Source organism: Stenella coeruleoalba (assembly GCF_951394435.1).
Source record: "Stenella coeruleoalba genome assembly, chromosome: 5".
NCBI classification, from domain to species: domain Eukaryota; kingdom Metazoa; phylum Chordata; class Mammalia; order Artiodactyla; family Delphinidae; genus Stenella; species Stenella coeruleoalba.
In genome coordinates, this window is record NC_137150.1 from 95,822,139 (window position 1) to 95,847,776 (window position 25,638).

The following is a 25,638-nucleotide window of genomic DNA, read 5'->3' on the forward strand; positions in this document are numbered from 1 at the left end:
TAAAAGTACAAGATGTGAATAAGAGTTCTATGTCCATGTGCAATAATTGAGTGGGTGTCTATTGCGATGTAGCCCAAGGTCTTTGGTCTGAAAAAGTTCTCACGTATCTGAAGCCCTAGCATGACAGTTAATTTGCCTTAGAGATACCTCTACTCCCCACTCAGTTCTCCAATTATCAAAGTAATGTAGGATCAATGTAGGAAATTTGGAAAGTATAGGAAAATGAAAAGAAGTAAAAAACTAAAACCAATAATTATTGCTAACTAACAATGGATTCTTGTAGGGGTAAAGGGCTACAAATTGCCAGGACTTTTCGTGAGCAAGTTGAATAAGGAATTTCCAAAATTTGTCTTCAGTGTGGTGATGGGCAGCTTGGTGTGCTGTTCTTCCCTGCAGCCAGCAGCTGTACCTCCTCAAAGATCTGAATTTCAGCCTCTGGGCCCCTCCTCTAAGATGTTGTCTTTTGCTTACTTATTCCCTTAGCCCTGCGGGTGGTGGTTTCTTCCTGCAGTTGCTACTTCTACTACACCGGAGAGTTCTCATGTTAATTCTATATATTACAGTTTCCCCTCATTGATAAAATGCTGAAAGAGCTTTCAGCAAAATTCAACACCTATTTCTGATAAAAGTACTTAAGAAAATTAGGAATTGATGGATATTTTTAACATGATAAAATATGTAGTCCTAAAGCCAGGATCTTATTTAATAGTAAAATGCTGGAGATATTTCCACTGAGAAAAAGACAAGGATACCCATTTATTCTACTACTATTCAATACTGTATTAGCGGTATTAAGCAATGCAATTAGACAAGAAAATAAATTGAGGCACAAAAATTGATAAAGTAAAGCCATCTTTATTTGCAGGTGATATGATGGTACACCTGGGAAATTCTTGAGAATCGATGATAAAACTCAAACAATAAGGAGTTTAGTAAGATAGCAAGACACAGAATTAACACACAGAAAATTGTCTTCATATCTTAAAACAATAACCAGCACAAAATGATAGAGAAAACCTCATTTCAATAGCAACAAAGATGATTAAATATTGAGGAAGAAGCTTAACAAGAAATAGGCAAAACCCATATGAGAAAAAATTTAACACTCCCCCAAAACACAAAAGCAGACTGCTTCCTATTAGGATGGCTTAATATCATACAGATGTGTTAACTAAAATTAGATCTTGATCTCACAAATGCACAAGTATATATTCCAAATGGATCAGGAGTCTGTTTAAATTTGAAAATGAAACAATACAAGCACTAGAAAAACAAGGGAGAATTTATCTTTAACCTCAGTATAGAGAAAGGCTTTCTAACTATTAACAAAACTGAAAGGCAACAGAGATGAATAAAATTCACTACATTACAAAAAAAGGAAGCTTTTTGTATTACAAAGAACACCATAATCAAAGCCGAAAGACAATTAATAATTAGGATAAACTATTTATAACATATGTATAAAGAGTTAATACATGACAAATTCTTAAAATTTGAGAAAGGACCAAAAACCCAATAGTAAAGTGGGAATGAAATAAACAGACTATTCATAAAGATATTCAAATGGCCCTTAAACATATGAAAAGATATTCAACCTCACTCATAGCTAGATAGAGAGATGCAAATTAAAACTATTCTAACATGCCTTTTTTTTTTAATTAATTAATTAATATATGGCCGTGTTGGGTCTTCGTTGCTGCATGCGGGCTTTCTCTAGTTGTGGTGAGCAGGGGCTACCCTTGGTTGCGGTGCGGGGGCTTCTCATTGCGGTGGCTTCTCTTGTTGTGGAGCATGGGCTCTAGGCACACAGGCTTCAGCAATTGTGGCACGTGGGCTCAGCAGTTGTGGCTCACGGGCTCCAGAGCGCAGGCTCAGTAGTTGTGGCACACAGGCTTAGTTGCTTTGCGGCATGTGGGATCTTCCCGGACCAGGGCTCGAACCCGTGTCCCCTGCATTAGCAGGCGGATTCTTAACCACCGCGCCACCAGGGAAGTCTCGTGCCGTTTTTTTAAACCTATCAGATATGGCAAAAATTAAAAAGCATGACAAACACATTCTGCTGGCAAGGCTGTGGGAAAAGGCATTCATATATTTTTGGTGGGAAAACAAACTGGTACAATCCTTTTGTAGGAGAATTTGGCAATATCTAATAAGAGTAGATATGTACTTATATTTTGACCCAGCATCCTACTTCTGGGAATTTACCTGAAGGAAGATACACCCCAACGAGAAAATACACCTGCACAGGTTATTCGATTACAGCATTGTAATGGCAAAACATTGGAAATGACCTAAATGCCCATACAAGTAAGAGTAATTGCATTGACTATGGTATATTCACACAATGGAGTACTATGTAGCTGTTAAAAATTTTTGAGAAAGATCTCCATGAACTAGTATAGTTTCCAGGGTATACTATAAAGTGAAAAAAAAAAGGATAAAAGAATAACTGTAGTATATTACATTTCATGTAAGATAAAAGGAGAAATAATAAACACCCATCTATTCATTGATTTAAAAGGAAACACAGGAAGGATAAACCAGAAACCAGAGATGGATTACCTATAGGGAATAGGTGTAAACAGGATAGAAAGGACAGGAGGAAGAGAATGAGGCAGAAATAGGGAGGAGTTACACTTTTTGTATAGTTCCAACTTTTAGACCTATGCTATTTCACATGCAAAAAAAATTAACGAGCAGTAATTCATTATGAAACACAAACAAAACCAAACTGCATTACAAATGAGTAATACAATCATACTGAAAGGGGGAGCAAAGAACTAACCTACATAACTTTGTAAAATAGTATTTTGATTATGTACTCTTAAGACTAAAAAGGAAAGGAACTACATACAAATACTGCACTCTGGTTAGTTTTTCATAGGGAAATATATGAATTAATTCTGAAACTTTATGTGTATTCTAGAAATTAAGCAAATAAGTGAACAGATTATACACAATCAGATTTCTTACTGTTGGACAAGAGTAGTAAGTAGAGAAAGGAGGAAGACTAGAATGTATCTGGTGTTGGTCTGGTAATGGAAGTATCTATATGAACTCATGGAGATACATACAGTATACACATACATACACACACACACATATAGATCTAGAAATTGATATAGATGTATATACATACATATTCTAGCTCTGTCAAGTAGGCTAGAAGCAATGACACTTCACAACCAATGAGTACACTTAGTGCAGATTTTGATTCTAAAAGGAACCATGGATGCTTAGAGAAATCACTGATTCCAGGGTTAAAGAAGAGAAAATATGAGATGAGTCCAGAATATCTTCTGGTGCCAGAAATTAAAGATGTATTAAAAAAAAAGAATGGGGACATGTCAAAAAGACACAAGGGTCAATGGGGAGGGGTTTATGTGGGCAGATCTGGGACATTTTGAGTAACAAAATATATGATAGTAGTGCATTATAACCTATAGAATAACATAAGAATACACAGGCCCATTATCAATACAAAATTGAATAAAGAATGGAGAAGGAAATTTCCTCACAGAATTTGAACTACAAAAAATAGAAGATGAAAATAGAAAAATCATCATTCGGCAAATCCTACACTAACAATTGTTTCAGTAAAGAACCATGGGGGAAACACCCAAAAAACAAAAACCATGAATGTCTGCCAATTAGTGGGCAAAAGTATGAGAATACGATACTTACAAGAATTTTCCCATAAGATACTAATTACAAACAGAAAATTTACAACTTTGACATTGTATATATCTGGCAGATACCACCCTAACCAAGTGATCAAAATTAACATCACACTGGTAAGAGGACAAATTGACATCATGTGCTTGCTGATATACTGAAGACACATCCGTTCTGTCTTATTTTTGCCAAAAATGCATAAACTGAATTTGTGAGGAAACATTAGGGAAATCCCAAATTGGGAGATCTACAAATAATTGGCCTGTACTTTTCAAAAAGTCTAAGGTCATAATAGACAAACACTGAAGATTCCCAGATTAAAGGGGTTTGAGAGATGACAACTAAACAATATGTGATAATGTAGTGAATCTTCAACTACGGAGACATTAGTGGAGCAAATGGTGAAATTTGAATAAGGTCTGTAGAATAATAGTGTAAGGTGATATAATATTTTAATAATGTTAATTCCCTGATTTTGACAATTGTCCTGTGGTTGTATGTTATCATTTGAAGAACATGGAAGTACTTCACTATATTTTTGCAATGTTTTGAGTCTGAAATTTTTTCAAAATGAAAAGTTAAAAAAAATTAAAAAGTATCTTCATCTCAGCAGGGAAGTAACTTGAACAATTCCTCCACAGTATATCAAGCTAACCCTGATTATTAGCGTTAAGAAAAAAACATTTGAAATTCATAGCCTTCATTTGTAATTAGTCTAACTAGAAACGAACCTTAATTTTAAAATGTAGTTCAATCTTTTCATTCACTCACACCTGACCTATAGGGCAGCAGCATTATAAACATTAAGAAAATATTTAGAGATAATGGATGGCAGACACAAGTAAGAGAATACCTTCTAACACTTAGGGATTTTCAAAGGTATGCCTCAGCAGGATTTTCTACAGCACATTAATAGATGATACTTTGGCAGTAGAGGAGAGGGAGGATTTGGACTAGGTCTTTTTCTAACCTGAGATACTGTAATGTTCTAGAACTATGTGCTAAGTTAGGTAGACTCCAAAGAGTAATTTAAAATCTCCCATTACTCTGGCCAACAATCTGGGCAAGAGCACCAATAACATCTGTCTCTTCTTTGTTTAAAACAAACCCAGCAACAATTAAGTGTAACAGAAAATAAGAACACTGATAGAGTTGGACAAATTTATTGGTATTTTAGTAAAGACATTCATCTCAGTCGTTTTGGGATGTTATTTCAACATAAACATTAAAATGAACAAAAATGGGAAGTTTGCCTACGTTAAAGCAAGTTAAATTCATGTATCTTGATATAATTAAACCATGTAAGTAAGAACTAATCGTTCTATATACATTTCCATTGTTTTACTTGGGGCTTACTCTAAACTCATATGCAAGTGAACAAAGTATTAGGAATATATACAGGCTGCTTCTCTGGAGTTATTACCTATTAAAAGAGCTCAGAGAGTAGTTATCACCAATTAAACAGTATGAAGCTGCCTCCAAATCTAACATTGTAAGAGTTTTCAAGGAAATCATTATACTATATGTTTCTTTTATGTGTGACTATGCTTTTAAAGATGTGTTTAACTGTCACATTAAAAAAAGAATTCATATACAATACAAAAATACAAAATAAACACAATCCTACAACACAAAGATTAACAAAGTATATGTGGTCAAAGATTCCATAAAATATGTTTAAAGATGCATTTTCTTTCCTTTTATTTTCAGTATCTAAAATGTGCTTTTAAAGAGGCCACTGGTTAATATGTATACAGTTAAAAGAAACAATATTATTGTGCTAAATAAGAATTCCTGTAATAAGTTCAAATCAAATTGGATTTCACAAGTTAGTAACATAAATGCTTTGATAAAGTTACAGAAAGTGCATCTTTCTTATTTTCCATCTTCATACAATGTTGCCTTTTTTTTTTTTGGTGTTTATATCCTTTAAAAAATAAGAACAGCCAAATATTTAACTATTATGTACATTTAAATTTTTGGTGGTGGTTTGTTATTTTAAAAGAAACAGCTTCCTTATGATTTGCCTGAAGATCTGGTGGAAATACTTACAGGAACTAGCTAATAACAAAAACCAAGAGAAGCACATTCAAAATACTGATTTACTTTGGTAGCAAATGGTTGTTCTTTGAAGACTATCAAAGGTAGACAAGACCCTTTAAAGTGAAGTGGGCTATTTTAAATACTCAACAGTTTACATAAAATTTTAAAATGTTCTTTTTAAAGAGCTAAGCATCTGTATCCACTGATAGCAATGCAATAACTAGTTTATGATGATTCGAAACAAAACAAATGCCCATTAGGAAAAAAAAAGCTGTATTTTAATTTTTATCTAATTTACTTTCTCAGTCAATAGTCCAGCAACATTTTCCTCCCAATACAATACTCCCTTCTCTATAAGGCTGTTCCTGGGAGCCAGACTTTAGGTTAACAAGGGAGTTAAGTTAGAGAGTAACTGCCTACAGTTTAAATAGACAACTTTTTGCTTCCCTCTTAATGTGCTAGTAGTTGTGTCTAAAAAAATATGCAATTCTTAGAAAGGTACCATTTATGATTTTTTTAATCATCTATAACCTTTGGAAACTAATCACGTGAAACTACAAAATTAGCAAATGTCTTGAAATCTGTATATAAAACATAAATTACCTCTAATTTCAAATTCTCATTTATTAGTGTACCACTCAATCTTTAAAAAAAGAAAAAGAAAAAAAAAAGGCGGCTCCAAAGATAGTCTTATACCATTCTTTAAAAAAGGAAACTGTTCCTTTTAACTTTACACCCACCCCATACCCCAATTTCAAAACACATCATTTAATTGTCTTGGTCATGGACATTTCCAAGATGAGATTTTATATTTCGCTCCCATAGCTTCTGGTTATCAGAAAACCCATGCTTTCCTTTATTGAAGGAATTTGGTCCTGCTGATGTTGGTGTATCCCTGTGTTAAAAGAAAGGAAACTTATTTAAAATGTTATATAATGATTTTCGGGCTATGTTTTTAACTCATTCAAAACACATTTGTTTAGCACCTATTATAAATGCAGGCCAAACATCAGAAGCCTCTACAGATCTTTTTAAAAATACCCTTTACACAGACCCCGTCCTAAAATTTCAGATTCAGTAGGCCTCAGGAGGAGCCAGGTAAATCTGTAGTTTTAACAAACATCTAAGGTGATTCTGATATGCAGCAACCACTATAGTGGCAACCACCATAGTTTTAAAAACCGTTGCTTGTAACCCATTAACAGGGTCATTAAATCAATTTGGTGGTGGCTTGCCATCAGCATTTATAAAAAATGAAACAGAAGATGTCATTTTATGAACTCCTGTTTCAGTTTTAAATGTTTAGATATATGAAGATATATGTATCCTGGGTGTTTAGATTTGGTTATAATGCCAGATGTATTTACTTTAGGTCCCAGTCCGAAAGGGAGGCAGGCAGACAGCCACTGGGACAGTTCCCGTTTGAATCACAGATGAAGTCTGAAGACTGATGCTTGAAGACTCAGCACTTAGTTCTTTGGGAGAATATATACATTTGGTAGAAGTGGGGATATAGTATAGGGTGTTTTGAAGCCCAGCTTTCTTATTAGCCTCGAAGTTATCCATTTACACATACAAAGACAGGAAACTGAACATCGTGTTAACTTGAAATTTATGTTATTTTCACAATAACAGAAACAATGGAGGAAAATTTTTAAATGTTTTTGTCTTCTTTTTATATTTGGCATTTAAATTACTAAGGAAAATGGGACACATACAATCAAGATTAAGTGGTGGGAATATCTTAAGTGAGATGAGTGAAAGCCATTTTTTTATACCTGAAAAAAACTTTTAAATTTTATATCAGAAACATTTCTCATAACTGTTTATTTGAAAAAATTTAGATTACATGTATCTGAAAAAAAATAGCATTAAATTATCATTATTTTTTCTTTTCTTAAAATACTAATTTTCTTTTACCAGGAGAGTAATCTCAGAAAATAAAACTCTTTTGCCCAAATATGCAACAAAAGCTTGAACACTAATAGATTATGTGCAATTTGCAATTTATTCTTGCTCTTAATTCACTATAATTTTCTACAATATTATACAAAAATTATAATACCTTCCAATATTCTTCATCCTCATCTTTGCTTCTGGAGGCATTTCCTCTGGTTCACTCTGGAGAAAAATGTAAGACAGAAACAGAGATGACTGCATGCAGATAGAGCTGACCCTTGAACAATGCAGGAGGATTAGAGGCACTGCCTCCACAGTGCCACAGTCAAAACCCCGTGTGTAACTTTATAGTTGACCTTCCATAGCCACGGTTCCACACCTGAGGATTAAACCAACCTTGGGAGAGTGTAGTACTGTAGCACGTTACTGAAAAAAATCTGCATATAAATAGGCCTGTGCAGTTCAAACCTGTGTTGGTCAAGGGTCAACTACATTAAAATCACTTGATTACCAATAATGCTAAATTTTATATCTAAGTCTGAAATTTTGGTGAAAGGAGAAAATCATTTATCTTAACTACAGTAAATAAAACCCTCATGCTTCTAGTGTGCTGATTCTGCATAAAGAAAAAAAATTTGGTAAAAACTCGATATTCTAGGGACTCCCCTGCCGGTTCAGTGGTTAAGAATTCCGTGCTTCCATTGTAGGGGGTGCGAGTTCGATCACTGGTTGGGGAACTAAGATCCTGCATGCCGTGCAGCGTGGCCAAAAAACAAACCAACAAAACACAAGAACAAAAAAACCCCCCAAAACAAAAACAAAACCCCCCAAAAACTTGATATTCTAGAACTAAAACTATTTGTTTACTAGAAGCTACACATTGTGTTAAATGCTTTAATATGCACTGTCTTTGAAAACCCTAACAATCCTACAAGGTGGGTATGAGTATCATCATTCACATTTTGTAGGTAAGGTAAACAAGGTTAACTTGTCCCAAGTCACAAAACAGCTAGATGCCAAAGCAAAGGCTCTTAACCATTTTACTGTATTGCTCCTTCTCAAAAATGTCTCCTTTACTGAAAAGACATCTTGAAAGCTCATTCTCTACTACTTTTCCATAGTTACAGCTCGTGAAAAGATATGTGACAAGTGTCTTTTAGATGTTTTTTAAGTATAAATGTTACTGGTGAGCTAAATATTATTTTTTACACAGTCATCTGCCAAGATCCAGCTTAAAGGGATTTCTACTGGTCAAATCTGAGACAATTTGAGCATTATAACCTGTTGAATAAAGCCTACACTTATAAAAGCTCTTCCTTACAGTAAGAAACATTAAACATAGAAGGGATGAAAGAATGAAAAAAAATCACCATTCAGCAAACATCATAATAATTGATTCCGGTAAGAATCATCAATGAATGTTAACACTCATGAGTGAACACTTAAGAAATTATGTATTTTCACATATTCTTTTTTTAAATTTTATTTATTTATTTATGGCTGCGTCGGGTCTTCGTTGCTGTGCGCGGGCTTTCTCTAGTTGCAGCGAGAGGGGGCTACTCTTCATTGAGGCGCACGGGCTTCTCATTGCGGTGGCTTTTCTTGTTGTGGAGCACAGGCTCTAGGCACACGGGCTTCAGTAGTTGCGGCACGTGGGCTCAGTAGTTGTGGCTCGCAGGCTCTAGAGCACAGGCTCAGTAGTTGTGGCGCACAGGCTTAGTTACTCTGTGGCATGTGGGATCTTCCCGGACCAGGGCTCAAACCCGTGTCCCCCGTACTGGCAGGCTGATTCTTAACCACTGTGCCACCAGGGAAGTCCCCTCCACATATTCTTAAAACATATCCCCACAAGATAAATTTTAATTATAAAAGATAAAACAGTAATTTGACAGTAGAGAAATCTGGCAGACATCACTTTAACTAAATGATCAAAGTTAACACTGCCAGTAATGGGATATACTGACATGTGCTCCTGATATGATGCATTGAGAACTTGGCATCACTTCTGTGGTACGCCTGCCAAAAGGAATGTGAATCTAATCATAAGGGAACATCAGACAAATCCAAACTGAGGGACGTTCTACAAACTAACTGGCCTGAACTCTTCAAAAATGTTAACGCCATGAAATACGCAGAAAAACCCAGGAGTTGTCCAAATTAAAAGAGACTAAAGAGATACAACTGAAAAAGTATTTTTAAATTTCAAAATTAACTAAATGAACACACTCTTTGTACAATATATTTCAGGCTTAGATATATATCCAAGGTTAATTAATATGTGCTGCAGAAAAAGGAAGAACCAGATGAAGATTTTATTTCCTTTTATTTTTTTGGCCATGCTGAGCGTCATGCGGGATCTTAGTTCCCTGACCAGGGATCAAACTGGTGCCCCCTGCAGTGGAAGTGCAGAGTCTTAACCACTGGAAGTCTTAACCACTTAACCACTGGACTTCCAGGGAAGTTCCAGATGCAGATTTTAGATGCCTGTGTTCTTTTACCTAAGAGACAAGTTTATCCCTACCTATCATTACCATCTTATAGCAGAAAGAGTGTTGTCTGAACCTGTCTAAAATTTCTTTAAAAACAGGGAAAACAGTAACGTATGATGCAAAGAACATAGGACAAGAAACCAGAAAGCTCAGTTCTAGTTCAACACTTGTGCACAATACTTATGCACACTTAATTTCTCCATTTGGAAAATAAGAATAACCATATCACACAATTCACAGGGATGTATGGAGGATAAAATAAAGTTGTGTGAAAAGATTCAAACTGTTAGGCATTCAAAGCAAGCCATTACTATTATGTAGGTGCTTACTATTTCCAGCCTCTCTACTTCTGCACATGTTGTCCCCTTCTTCCCACAATGTCCTTTCCTGATAACAATCTGTACAAACCAAAATGCTACCTAATCTTTTTAAAAATTTATTTATTTATTTATTTTTGGCTGCATTGGATTTCCGTTGCTGCAAGTGGGCTTTCTCTAGGTGCGGCGAGCAGGGGCTACCCTTTGTTGTGGTGCGCGGGCTTCTCATTGCAGTGGCTTCTCTTGTTGCAGAGCACGGGCTCTAGGTGCACAGGCTTCAGTAGCTGTGGCTTGCGGGTTCTAGAGTGCAGGCTCAATAGTTGTGGCGCACGGGCTTAGTTGCTCCACGGCATGTGGGATCTTTCCGGACCAGGGCTCAAACCCGTGTCCCCTGCACTGGCAGGCGGATTCTTAACCACTGCGCCACTCTGGAACACGTACATATTGACTAGATCTTCTGGCAGAATCACCTGCACTATTGTTATTCCTCATGGGGATACAAGAAGAAAGCACTATAGCTGCTTTTTAAACCTGAACACATGCATAATGTCTCACTGAAGACTCCAACTATAAAAATTATTGAAGACAGCAGTATTGAATTTTCCTTTTTTTGGATCCTACATATTTCATAGCACACATATATATTATTACTCATAATAAGCATCTGTTGATTTGATTAAGTTCCTTGCCCCCCCAAAGTCAGTAATATTTTAAATAATCCCACAATCAAATTAAATAAACAGAAGAAATATCCAGATTTTGCAGATGTCATTTAAAAAACAACAACTGTTCAGAGCTGCAAAAAAAGTTCACTAGTACCATTAGTACAACTTGACAATTTGCCACTAACATCTTTCTTAAAGAACTTGTTAAAGTAAAACAAACAAAACCAGGTATCAACTTACATCTTCATCTTCATTAAAGGCTGCTGCTACTGAAAGGGTTTTTGGAGCAAGAGTTGGAACGGTTTCCTTAGGTTTCTGAAGAAGAAACATTAAAAAGAGTATAATATGATGTTTACACAGGCTTATTTAATGACAAAAATAATTTATCTTCAAAGATTCAACTTTATGTTTTCATAGAAACATACAGTAAGGAACTAAGAACAAACATTGGAGAAATCTTCTTTCTTTTTGAAAATGTGGGTTATCAATGGGTAGATTTTACTTTATTAATTATATGTCCATTTGTTTTCCTCCTGTCAAAGATTTTCTAGTTAGGGTCTATAATTTAATATCACTTAGCTAAAAGGTACCTGGTACAGGTAAGAGAAAATGAATATTAATACCTGCCCATAGTAACATTAAAATTAAGCACAGTGTGCCTTGAGAAAGATATGAAGACTCATCTTTCTCTACTAGCTAGCTGCCTACTGGACAGCACCACTTAGAGCTCCCAGGGGTACTGCAGTGCTCATTAAGTGTTCAAGTCAGAAAACCTTTTCTTCAACTTGCACATTTTATTGTAAGGTCCTGTTAACTAGATCTCTATTAAACAGACTTAAATCTCCCCTGCCTTCCCAGCTTACTACCACACTACCAACACTAAGGCCCCTTATCATTACTTGCCTGAACTGCTGTTAGAAATACCATCTCCCCACCTTCTGTATTTATTTTCCTCTAATTCTCTATACTGGCACCAGAGTAATGTTTCTAAAATGCAAATCTGTTTAAGGCTCGAGACTCTTTATAATGATTCCATGGCTCCTCTAGAACCCAAAGAATAAAACCAAACTATATTATGGAGTACAAGTCCTTTATGATTTGGTCCTGTGGTCTTATTTGGGGGGCTTTCTATCCCTGCATTTGCCTACCAAACACTTCCTAACTATGAACAATTTCCTGAATGCATCATGTGGCTTCACATCTAAACTGCCTTTGCATAAGTCTTTTTTTTGGCTGTGCTGCACGGCTTATGGGATCTTAGTTCCCCGACCAGGGATTGAACCCGGGCCCACGGCAGTGAAAGTCTTAACCACTGGACCACCACGGAATGCCCTGCATGAAGCTCTTTTTATCTGAGATGTCCCTTTGCCTCTTGCCTGAACTTAAAGCCAACTCTAGCATCACCTCACCAGTAAAACCTTCTCTGAACTGCTGAAACAAAATTAACCATCCCTTCTTGTATAACAGAAACACTTTTTATAAATAATGTTTGTTTTTGAATAAAAATGTTCATTTGGAAATTATGCATAGCGACTCTAGAAGCATCCTTTACTCTTAAAGATGTCATGTATTTGATGTTGTACATAAACATAAGACACAAGTAAGTATTTGTTGGTTGTCTATCTTTTCACATCATATAATCAAAAGCAACAGCTTCAACTATTTTCATATCCTACACCTCATTTCGCCAAGATTATGTTTACACTTTGGTTTACTTTATGAAAAAAAGGTCTTTTGTTTTCTAAAGATTGAAGTTTTACTGAATAGGCCTTTTCAAGCATAACCCTCCCAACTAAAATGATCAGCAATTACTAAATCACGTCAATGATTTAGCAAAAGTAGGGATATGGATATCTGATTTAGGAGGTGTGTTCAAGTACCGTAAAATCTATTATCAAGGGGAACACCTGTATGAGAAGTGTACATGAGAACCACATGTTTAATGACTATCAAAAAAAGTAAATATCTATGCAGGTAGGCCTATGCAACTTTATAAAAAACATATTAAACCAAAAGAATCAGCTCAAATAGGGAAAAGAGTCATGAAGTAATGAAGTTACAAGCTGAATGTCTTTTGTTCACACTAAATTTTTTAGAAAAAGGAAGAAAAGGAAAAAAGCAAAACAGCATAGGGTGGGAGTAGGGGTTCTGAGGAATGGTAGCTTTTTTAAAACTAGTGTAGCTCAAACACACTGACTCTAGTAGGAAAATGATCCATATCATATTTTTAAGATCTTTGAATGACATCTAATGAAGAAATCAAGCTGTATGCATCCAGGCAACTGAGCATTAATTTTCACAGAACAGACATGAACAAACAACTTAAAAGCAATTTTAAGATTATTCTCCTTACACAAGAATGTAACCATTTTCTAAAGCCAACAGCAATACACTATTCAAGTAACTTTTTTTCTTAAAGACATCTGTTTAGTTGAACCACATGAAATTAACACTTCTGTAGATCAGAAATAGATAAATCTCTAAACTTCATATGCTTCAATCTAATACTTCAAATACTTTCCAGATACTCCAGGGTTAATAAGTATTAATTTAAGGTTTACATCTTAAAACAAGGAATCAAAAGTTGATCTGTAAAGGACTACTATCATAGATTATAATACTCAATGTCCATTTGTAGCTTCAAAGTAAGGCAATCAGGAAGCTCTTATTAAGCAATACCTTACTAACATTAATCTTTTAAAATACAAATAAATGATTTCTAAATATTATTTTTAATATCACTGGAATTAAAAGATAAGAAAAATAAACTGAAACTCTAAAAATATTTTTCAGGTTTTGCTCAACTTAGGAAATCTTAAGGTATTATTACTTTATAAATCATATAGTCCCTATAATAGTTGTTCCTTCTCATATTCCAACCCCTTCTTAAAAACAGCTTTGTTGAGTTATAATTCATCCAGACCTTTCTTGAATATAGAGCCACTAATTTCTTAAATACTTACATGTAATAAGTTCATGCACCAATGTATCTTTTTATACATCTTTGTATACTTAATTTATCATAATCCAATAAAAGCACGTTTTGAAAACAAACTTTCAGACCCATAACAAATATAATATATAAAATAACAACTCACACTTGAGCCAAGTTTGATGGATATGGCTGAGGCTTTCTTTGTCATCTGACTACCTATGGCAAATCCAAACTTGGAGATCTTTGTAGGCTTTGTAGGGAGGTCTGCAGCTTCTTCTTCAGCTGATCGCTTCTCAGCGCTGCGACTGGAATTTTCCCCTCCATTACTGGAAGAAACAGTCTTAGTTTTCACAGGTTTTTCTGCTTCTTCTTCAGGTCCTGGTGAAGTCGAAACAACTTACCAAGATGAGCTATTTTTACTGAGCAGATTGATGGGAGCAGCAACCTCAAAAAGCATCGTTATAAAGAAGATACCTCTGCAGTTGTCACCTACTGAACCCAACAGTCTCTTCCACTGTTTGTTAGAGTATACAGCAGGAACTGAGATTGTGTGGCAGTAGAAGAGGCTCCCATGAATTAACTAGCATAAAATACAGAGCAATTTAAAATTATAAATATAGAGTTCACAAGAAGTAAGACCCTTCAACTAAACACTGTAAGTTGTACAATAATCTAGTTATTTGTGGAATTTTTCTTTTTATAAATTAAGATCTATAAATTCTATACAAACTGGTTTGCTGGCAGTTAGTCACATCATAGGATAATACATTTGACTAATAAAAAGTCTAATATTCTTCAATAACATACTACTAGTTATACAAAGTACCCTGTTATGAACAGCCCATTATTACCCAAACTACAGTGTTAGTACAGCCTGGAGTAATCTTCTTGAATGATGTGTTCTTCCTGAACATTTCACAATTTTTAGTTAGAAAGGAACTTCAAGGAAGACTTCAAGGTCATCCCCTCTTGAGTAACTGCATTCTACTCTCAAAGCTTGATTAACATCTGTTTAGGCTACTCTTAATATCAACAACTATATTTAGGTTTATATATTATTTTTTCTCATGAAAGAAAGATGAGCTAATGATAATTTCAAACAGAAGACATACATATGTAGATATGGAATGCAAGATGTCTTTCAGTAATTTTGCTTCTTTATATTAATAAATGAAATTAGTTCTCACTTGAATATCTTAGGCCTGTTACACATGCAGCCTATTTAAAAACATATTGGGAGGTAAGACAGAAGGCTGGCTGATTATTAAATATTTTATTTTCTTTCCCAAGTTTACCAATTTACCTTTTGAATGTATTCTGCTACACTGGATGAATAGTTTATGGAGAAAGAGAAGATTCTCTAAGGGATGGCCCTGACAACAGCTAAGAAAACATGACAAAAAGCTAGAATGGGTAGAAAAGGGGAAATCAAACAGACTGACAAGTAATGAATTAAAAGACGGGATGTTATAGATCCCGATCTATATAGTCTTGGAATGATGGGGTAGCTAAATTAATAAGCACTTTGAATAGAACATTTTATTTTGTTTACAGGAAAATAAAATGAACTCTTTATTACCTTTAGACAAGAGGTGAAAGCTTTAATAACAATGTAGGGGAGAAATTAAGCAGGATTAGGTTTTGGGATTTCCCTAAGAAGCAAAGACAGCACTGGAATAGTTGTCTGAGGTGCCATTCACTTATTTAGATATAAAATTACAAAAGCACCTGAAGAATGTAAGATTGCTATTCAATATTTGAAATACAGAACTCAATTTAGAATTTCTTACAAAAAAGACAGTATTATGCAAACATTTTTTCAGTCTACCACTAAATGCATTTATGCTAAATTTTATTCTGTATTCTATGTATAGTTTTTTTTTTCATGTATAGTTTTAATCAAGTATGAATTTTACAGTAAAACCCAAACAGTAATAACTACTTCTTCTTTGTGACTGACACACAGCTAAAACTGGAAACTCACTGGCTCTACGTATCAGAGCATATAGAAACACACAAAAAAGCCACTGGATTTACATATAGAAGCAATCTGTATACTAAATGCACAAGTCTGTGTAAACACAAAGTCTGAAAAACATCAAAACAAATAGAATAAAGAACATTTAGTCTTGATTTTAGTGTAACTCTGCTCTTTGAACTGTGACTCAAGGGTTATAATTAGTCAAAATTTCTGGTTCTTTTAAAACCTATCTTTTCTTAATTCTAGGTCTCCTTTTACCCAGAAAATAATTCTGGAACAAAGAATCTAGAAAAATCAAAGCATAAATACGACAAAAAGTGAAAAACATAATTCTTACTATAACATTAATAACAACATCAAGTGTGACAACTAACTGAACTAGTATGTGCTAACACATGAAACACAATACTATCTGTTCAATCCTATGATTCTTAGGGAAGATTTCTATAGTGAATGCTCTAGAAAAATGTAGCATGAACAGGGGAGTTGGGAAAACTACTCTACCATTAATTAAGTAATCAACTGTCAGCAACTCAATTTTATTCACATCCGTGGTTCTGTCATCTGAAGAGGCAAACTATCAAGACCACTTAAGTGTTTTAAAGTCCATTAAGTGTTTTCCTTTAAATACAACATGTACTACTTTAGTTTGTATTCATTCTAAGCAAACAAAATGTGTAGATTAGTTAATGTGAAATCAAATTACACATGGTACTAGCATTTTTGGGGAGGAGAGGTGGGCCTTGGAGTACAAAGGTACCTTACTTTGAAAAAAATTACCCAATAAGTTTTAAGTCCATAAGGATACCCTTCATGACGCATTGGCATTCTGGTAACTTCTTCAACTGAAAAAAGGGTACATACCTATCTCTCTAACAGGACATATTCAAGAACCTCCTGGCACAATAAATGTCAATTTCATTAAAGTAGTTTTAGATAACTTAAAATAGCCTGAGGTGGGCATGATTACAATATGAATAGCTCTTCTCTAAAGCGTCTACTTATTTCAAGGAGCTACAAAAATTTAACCAAAGGGAGGGGAAAAAAATCTACCTAAAACCTTACCCTTAATATCATCCCTTCTCTTTAAGGTGAGAGCACCTTACTTACTTACTTCAAGTAAGTAGCTTCTCTTATTAACATAAATTCATGTTAACTATGTTAACTCATTAAAAAATACTTATATTTCCAACTTACTGGACTGTTCAATAGGAGTTAAAAATCAGAATAATCTCTAGGTAAGTCCCCCAAGACAAACTTGATACTGTTTTAAAAATTTTAAAACTTGATACTGTTTTAAAAATTTGCCGTAAAATTATCAATTTAACAATATCCATGGTATGAATGTTTTAACTATGATTTCTTTGTACAATTTCATTAAAAATATCTGACATGCAAAAATGGTTTACATGTAACAGTAGTATTTTCTTTCAAAGGAAGGCACACCCAAGGCAAATTATATAGACGTTATTAAGGGATATTACTTACTCTAAGTCACCAACAAGGAGACAATAATTTTTGATAACAATTAGCAAAGATAACTTTATATCACCCCTTCACAAATATATGCTAAAGTAGAAACATCAATATTCATACTACAGAGCAAATTATCCCTAACTGAAAGGGTGGTGGACAAATTATATAGTGGAACTATGCTGACACTTAAGGTATATTTGTTTTGTTTTGTTTGTTGGCCACCCGGCGCGCCTTGCGGGATCTCAGTTCCCCAGTCAGGGATTGAACCCCGGCCAGGGCAGTGAAAGCCTGGAATCCCAACCACTAAGCCACCAGGGAACTCCCTTAAGGTACACTTTGGCTCACATTAAACACATCTCAGATACTCAGTCAAGACAGCTGGAAACCCATTCTAAAAGTTAAAAGGTAGTCTAAAAGTCAGATAAGATTCTTCAGGCTACAGATCTTTGTTTTTCCTCAAACTACTAATTTTTAAATGTAGTTCTACTTGATAATTTCCAAGACAATTTTTGACGAAAAAAATCGCTAACGAGGTAGCACTAAATGGCTTAAACTGTTGTTTCATAAACTATTTTACTAGTAAAACAACAATAACAACAACAAAAAACAAGACGGGAGGGGAGTGTGAAGAGGGAAAGGAGTTTGGGCTCAACTAATAGCACCGTACGTGTTTTTTAAAAAGGAATTTCTGGGTCCAAAGTAACTGAACATTACACTTTTCTCAATTTTTGTTTCCAAGTCAAATCACATTAAACTTGTTAGGAGGTCCTAACAGTTGCCTTCATATGCTATTAATCTTCTGTATTTTCTCATATTAAATACTTTCAGGGATAAGACGTGAAGAAGAGTTAAGAGTGTGGTACTTAAAACGTTCTAAAGACATTATGCTCAGCTCGCACGTGTTAAGTCACTAGCCTTGTGAGGACAAAGGGGCGGGAGGGCTGGAGAGATTACCGGATGTTTCTTTTCCTTAATGCACAAGACCCAAATTTAGAGGAGTGGAGGTGACAGAATAAAGATAGCTGTAACCTGAGTTTACATCGTAACAAAATACAGGAAGAGTCACACTAGCCTATTTAGCCACCTAAATATCTGGCGTGCAGTTAGCTGGCAACAGCCTAGCACAGAAAAGGCAGACAGTTCAAAGAAAGGCAACCAAACCGTAACCCTAGACCCGGCAGATTAAACCAGGAGGCAGGCAAAGATATTCCTCTTTCCCTCCATCGCCTTGACCCATCCCATTACAGGATCAGAACTAGGCTTGAAAATAAAGAAAAAGGCCAGGGTAGTCCACCTCCTCAGTGAAAAGGGAGCAGCAAACTAACTCCTAGGTGTAACTGAGAGGCCGGCACCGTCGGAAACTCGGCCTGCGGCCAGTTCCTGCGGCCACTGCTCGGTGACTCGCACTGTGCGAGCGCCCGTGTGCGTTTTGTGTGATTGCGTCCGCACCACCACTCCTAGTCCCACCCCGACTTCGGTCCCCCTTTCTGGGGCCCATCTCCCTTCTCTTCGGAAGCAGGGCCTCCGCTGGGGCCAGGAGGTGACGAACAGTGACCGGCTCTGCCCCGGCAAGGAGGCGATGTGGGCCCGGATGCCAGCAGGCCGCACCGGGCGTGCCCAGGGCTTGTGTGGGCCCAGCACCTGGCCGGGTGAGCGCCAGATCCGCCCTTCTCGCCCCGGCCTACTCCCCCCACCCAGGGGAGCTCAAAGAAAGGCCCAGAGCATCCCACGTAGCCCGCGACGCTGGGGTTATGTTCACCTCCGGCGGCTCCAGCTCTCTGCGGCTTTTCAGGCTTCTCCTCTCCCGCCTTTCCGTCCGCCATTTTCCCCGCCGCGGCCTCCCCTGCAGCCACGCCAAGGACGTCACGGCCCCGCCCAGCAACCATTGAGCTTCGGAGCCCGCCTTGGAAGCGGCAGCCTAGAGCGGCCCTAGAGAGTGAAGGGCCTCTCGGAGACTGAAGTGAATATGATATCATCGGCGAGCGTCCTCTGAGGGAAGGGCGGGGTAGGTTGAGCGGTCCGAGGACTGGTTAGGGACTTGACTAGAGGTGGGTTAGATTTTCATGGTTTACTGGCGGATTCAGGGAAGTGACGGAAGGTGGGATCACAACCCTGGAAACGTTGGTGAGGTCAGGTGAGGTTTCTGTAAAAACTGGCAGACCGAAGCTAGCCAGGCTCTTTCATTCTGTCTGGTTTGCTAGATCACGTGTACCCACTCAAAAAAAAAAAAAGGACCGAATTCTTATTCCTACCTAAAAGCAAAATCAACGTTTATCGAGCGCCCTCTCGTGTCAGGCGCTATCTCGTTTAATCCCCATAATAGTCCAATGCGGAATTGTCCTCTTTTAATTAGCTGTGAGAGTTGAGGCCAAAGAAAAATTAGTCTAAGGTCGCGTAGGCAAGTGGTAAAACTGATTTTTCTACAAGCTGCAATTTCTGTGTCAAGAGAAGTTACTTTGTTACGTGAAGACCACAGTAGTTTCTGCCTTACTCAGAAACCTTTAGTGTATCCCCAGAGTTTGCAGAAAGAAGTCCAAGCGTTATATTGGGCCCCAGCCTAACTTTTCAGTTTCATCTTCGCTTTTTCTCTCTATATATACTGCCCTCTTGCTATACGGGGTCGGTTCCTTGCCTAGGGAACTGTAGTTTCTGGGTTTGCAGTACAATATACAGTGAGTGTTACAGAAATTAGTCTTACGGAGTCAGAACTTGGGTTGGAATCCCTTTACTGGCTGAGTAAACCTTGAGGGTTTCTTACTGTCTACAGACCTATGTTTCCTTCTCTATAAAATAGAAATAATAATAGTACATCCTCAAAGGGTGGTCCTGGGGATCAAATGAGATAATAAATTCCATATACCATTCTTTGATCATTGTATACTTCCCTCAATATGTGTTAAAAAGAAAAAAAAGTTCTCCCTAGGCGGCTCAAAAATTCCTTGACCACAGAGACCATTAAAAAAATTTTTTTTTTCTTCACAGCAGTTTGTATTGCACATTTCATATATGAAAGGTGCTCAGTATTTGTGAATGGATGACTCCTCAGGCTCCGAGTCTGGAGAATGCAGAAAGAATCAAAGTGTGTTTCCCACGACAGAAACAGGGTGGTTTGCTGATACGGTGATTTGGTGATTTGAAGTCCCTGGTCCACCATCTATGACAGTATATGTAAAAGTGCCCAGCAAACTATTTTACACAGAATAGGTAATTCATGTTTGTTTTATTTTTCCTAGATGTGATCTTCAAAAGTTACTTAATCACTGAGTCTCTCTTTTTTTTTTTTTGCCCGTACCAAGCGGCTTTCAGGGATCTTAGTTCCCCGACTAGGGACTGAACTCAGGCCCTCTGCAGTGAAAGCGTGGAGTTCTAACCACTGGACAGCCAGGGAATTCCTGAGACTCTTACTTTTAATCATGTTTTAAATGGAGACATAGGGACTTGCCTGGTGGCACAGTGGATAAGACTCCATGCTCCCAATGCAGGGGGCCTGGGTTCCATCCCTGGTCAGGGAATGAGGTCCCACGTGCATGCCACAACTAAGAGTTCACATACCACCACTAAGGAGCCTACCTGCTGCCAATAAGGAGCCTATCTGCTGCAACTAAGGAGCCCACGAGCGGCAACTAAGGAGCCCCCTGCCACAAGTAAGGAGCCCGCAACTAAGACCTGGTGCAACCAAATAAATAAATAAATAGAGACATAAACATGTGATTTTTATTTGTAATTATGTATGTATTTGCTTATATATGCTTTTTTTGAGTTTTTATGTGTACCCATTTATTTATTTATTTATTTATTTATTTTTTTTGTACCCATTTATTGATTGCTGGGAATACAGCTTATTGAGGATACATGACGTGATGCTTATACGTTTTTTTTTTTTTTTTTTGTGGTACGCAGGCCTCTCACTGCTGTGGCCTCTCCCGTTGTGGAGCACAGGCTCCGGACGCTCAGGCTCAGCGGCCATGGCTCACGGGCCCAGCTGCCTTGCGGCATATGGGATCTTCCCGGACCGGGGCATGAACCCGTGTCCCCTGCATCGGCAGGCGGACTCTCAACCACTGCGCCACCAGGGAAGCCCTGATGCTTATACTTTTAAATGAGAAAATGAAATTTAGAGAGGTCACATACAGCTATCCAGTTCCATATACCACACTGCAGAAGTTAAGGATGGAAGATATTAATCCATTCACCTGTCTGTTCCATGAGGTCATATTGTGCCTATCTTGCTCACCATTGTTTCCCTAGGACCTAGATTATACCAGTTTTCAATAAATATCCATTGAAGAAGTGAATGCAAGCTTCAGTAACCCCCAGCAAATGGGTTAATGGATGAAAAGGCAGTGGAGTGCAGGGCAAAGAGCAGCAGCATTGACTGCATCAGACAAAACCGAATTTAGATTATAACCCTGCTATTTGCTAATCTGTGAGTTTGAACAGATAAGGTAATCTTACTGAATATATTTTAACTATAAAAATGTACTAATACTCATAGGGTTACTGAGAGGAATAAGTGTGATAATACAGGTAAAATTTGTAATACAGTGCTTGGCTTGTGGCGGGCACTTGCTTAATAGTAGCTATTGTTTGCAGTCTCTAAAGAGCTATTCAAATAATGAGTAAACAAGCTGAAAATGGAGAGTAATATAGACAACTATTATTATAATTTATGTAGGTTTTAAAAAAATTATTTATTTTTGGCTGCGTTGGGTCTTCATTGCTGTGCACGGACTTTCTCTAGTTGTGGTGAGTGGGGGCTACTCTTCGTTGCTGTGCATAGGCTTCTCATTGCAGTGGCTTCTCGTTGCAGAGTATGGGCTCTAGGCGTGCGGGCTTCAGTAGTTGTGGCACGCGGGCTCAGTAGTTGTGGCTCGTGGGCTCTAGAATGCAGGCTCAGTAGTTGTGGTGCACGGGCTTAGTTGCTCCACAGCATGTGGTATCTTCCCGGACCAGGGCTCGAACTGTGTCCCCTGCATTGGCAGGCAGATTCTCAACCACTGCGCCACCAGGGAAGCCCCTCCAACATATATTTATGCTTACTATATGCCAAGCATAGTCTGCATTTTTTTAAACATGAAATCAAGTACACTAAATCATCACCCTATGAATTAAGTGCTACAATTACTTTGTTTTTATAGAAGAGGAAACTGGGACACTGAAAAGATAAGTAAGGGGTGGAGCCGAGTGTGGAATTCAGGCACAGAGCTACAACAAATTAGAGAGGAAAAGTGACTAATCATGGTTTCACTAACCTTGTTTTTGTTTTTTAACTTTCAAATTTCTTTACAGCCCAAATTAAGATGAAAACATATTTCTATTCATCCAAGTAATCCAAAACATTCACTGGTTAGATCAGGGTTGGCCCCATGACCCTGTAATATTAAATTACCCAGTTGGGCTTGAACTATCTATCTGATGTTGTACCATGAAATACAGAAACAGAATTGCACTGGGTGTCAAGTGACAGCAGCTCATGGGCTTTGTTTTGTGTGTGTGTGTGCTTACATTTTTTAATTTTTTGTTTTTTTTCAAATTCTTTTCCAATTTATCACTAACATTGGTTCTTAATTCAGCCTGTAATCCCATTATATTTCCCTATACCATTCTCAAGATTTAGTATACATCAGAATCATCTGAAAGGCTTCTCTTTTTTTTTGGCTGCATTGGGTCTTCGTTGCCATTCGCAGGCTTTCTCTAGTTGCCGCAAGCCAGGGCTACTTAACTCTTCGTTGCGGTGCGCGGGCTTCTCATTGCGGTGGCTTCTCTTGTTGCGGAGCACGGGCTCTAGGCGCGTGGGCTTCAGTAGTTGCAACATGCGGGCTCAGCAGTTGCGGCATGCGGGCCCTAGAGGGCAGGGCTTCGATAGTTGTGGTGCATGGGCTCAGTAGTGGTGGCACATGGGCTCTAGGGTGCTCGGGCTTCAGTAGTTGTGGTGCACGGGCTTAGTTGCTCTGCGGCATGTGGGATCTTCCTGGACCAGGGATCGAACCTGAGTCCCCTGCATTCGTAGGCGGATTCTTAACCACTGTGCCACCAGGGAAGTCCCTGAAAGTCTTCTTAAAACAGTTAAAACTGTAGTGCCATGGACAGAGTTTTTGATTCAGTAGACTCAGTGGGTGGGTCCCCCCAATTTACATTTCTAACTAGTTCCCAAATGATGAGGCTGCTAGTCTGGGGATCACACTTTGAGAACCATGACCCTAATTCACTCACTTTCCTAGACTGTTTCCCACTTTCTCTGCCCTCCCCTCAACTGATGACTTTGATTCTTATTTTCAGTTAGAAAATAATAGAAATCAAAACAGAACTTCTGTATATTCTCACCATATCTGTGGTGTGGTACCTGCGTTTGTACCTAGATTTTCTGTCTTCTTTTCTGTTACTAATGTAGTAAATCCCATCTTTCTTGCTTATATAAGGTTTCACTCCACTGTTTTATCAGATCCTCCCCACCCCGCCAACTACTGGATCATTTCCAACAGCAAACATACATGCTTTTTATCTCCCATATCTACAAAACAACTATAGCAAAATTAAAAACTCTTCTCTTGATCTCATAACTCCCTCTAGCTCCTTATTACTATTCCCCTTCATATAGTAACTCTTTGAAAGGATTGTTTATACTCATTGTCTCCAATATCTCTTTGGTATTTGGTACCTACTCTGCTACCACCCTGGTCCAACTCACTATTATCTTTCACCTTTGTTTCTGCAGTAGCCTCCTAGCTGGTCCCTCTCTTCTCGTCTCAATACAGCAGCCAAAGTGACTCTTTTAAAATGAATCAGATTGATTGACTTAATAAATTTTAAGGTGCTTGTTATGTGCCAGGCACTGTACCAAGTCCTGGGGATACAGCAGTAAATAAGACAGAAAAGGGAGTTCCCTGGTGGCCTAGTGGTTAGGATTCTGGGCTTTCACTGACGAGACCCGGGTTCAATCCCTGGTTGGGGAACTGAGATCTTGCAAAAATTGACACAACATTGTAAATCAACTGTACTTCAACAACAAAAAAAATTTTTTTAGGGATTTCCCTGGTAGTTCATGGGTAAGACCCCACACTGCCAATGCAGGGGGCCCGGGTTCGATCCCTGGTTGGGGAACTAGATCCCACATGCAGAGTTCACATGCCACAACTAAGAGTCCACATGCCACAGAGAAGATCCTGTGTGCTGCAACTAAGACGCGGTGCAGCCAAAATGAAAGAAAGAAAGAACGAACGAAAGAAAGAAAGAAAGAAAGAAAAGAAAAGAAAAGAAAGAGTAAGCAGTTTTAAAAAATGTTAAAAAGGACAGAAAAAAAAAATCCCTGCCCTCATGGAGCTTGCATTCTAGTCATCCTGTTAAAATATCAGGAACGTGTCACTTTTTTGCTCAAGACCATCTGATCTTCCCATCTTATTCAGAATAAAAACCAAGTCCTTACAATGAGAGGCTTACATGACAGACCCCTAGCTACTCCTCTGACCTCATCTTTATCTCTCTTTACCCACTCTGCTTCAGCTACATTAGCCTCCTTGTGTCTTGAACCCTCTCTCAGGGCCTTTGCACTCATCATTCCCTTTACTGGAAATTCCCTTTCCTCGTATCTCCATAGCTCACTCTCACTTTCTTCAGGTCTTTGCTCAAACGTCATCTTATCAGTCTTTGTGCAAATTAGAAAAGGGATACCCTGTTATTGGTTGCAATCTTTTTTTTTATACATTTATTTTATTTTATTTAGTTTTGGCTGTGTTGGGTCTTCGTTGCTGCACGCGGGCTTTCTCTAGTTGCGGCGAGCGGGGCTACTCTTCGTTGCAGTGCGTGGGCTTCTCATTGCGGTGGCTTCTCTTGTTGTGGAGCATGGGCTCTAGGCACGTGGGCACGCGGGCTCTAGAGCGCAGGCTCAGCAGTTGTGGCGCACGGGCTTAGTCGCTCCGCGGCATGTGGGATCTTTCCAGACCAGGACTCGAACTCGTGTACCCTGCATTGGCAGGTGGATTCTTAACCACTGTGCCACGAGGGAAGTCCCTGGGTGCAATCTTTTAAGCACTTGGCTTAAAGGCAGATAGTACCTGTGTATGAAGAAAACAGTGCTTCTTCTAGCAAACATGGCCCTGCACCAGAGTGCATGGCTTGGAGAGGGTTGTATGGGTGTTCTTGCACAGTGAGCAACCTACTT

At 37.9% G+C, this 25,638-nt stretch overlaps 1 protein-coding gene across 1 annotated transcript; it reads right to left on the reverse strand.

Annotated features, from left to right (window-relative positions):
* Window positions 1–839: 839 nt before the first annotated feature.
* PCNP (PEST proteolytic signal containing nuclear protein) lies at window positions 840–19,369 on the reverse strand. The gene is made up of 5 exons (XM_079922405.1): window positions 19,240–19,369; window positions 14,187–14,401; window positions 11,329–11,403; window positions 7,784–7,839; window positions 840–6,613 (listed from the first exon to the last, which is right to left on the reverse strand). The coding sequence occupies exons 1-5, from the start codon at window positions 19,364–19,366 to the stop codon at window positions 6,487–6,489; spliced, it is 600 nt and encodes a 199-aa protein (XP_079778531.1). The 5' UTR covers window positions 19,367–19,369; the 3' UTR covers window positions 840–6,486.
* Between the last annotated feature and the right edge of the window lie 6,269 nt (window positions 19,370–25,638).

Excerpts from the sequence above, each read along its gene's own strand:
- PCNP (XM_079922405.1), bottom strand. The coding sequence starts at position 19,366 with ATGGTTGCTGGGCGGGGCCGTGACGTCCTTGGCGTGGCTGCAGGGGAG. Across the intron at positions 11,404-14,186 it reads CCATCAAACTTGGCTCAAGT|AAACCTAAGGAAACCGTTCC; the intron begins GTGAGTTGTTAT and ends TTTCTTCTTCAG. Across the intron at positions 7,840-11,328 it reads CCTTTAATGAAGATGAAGAT|AGTGAACCAGAGGAAATGCC; the intron begins GTAAGTTGATAC and ends ATTTTTCTCCAG.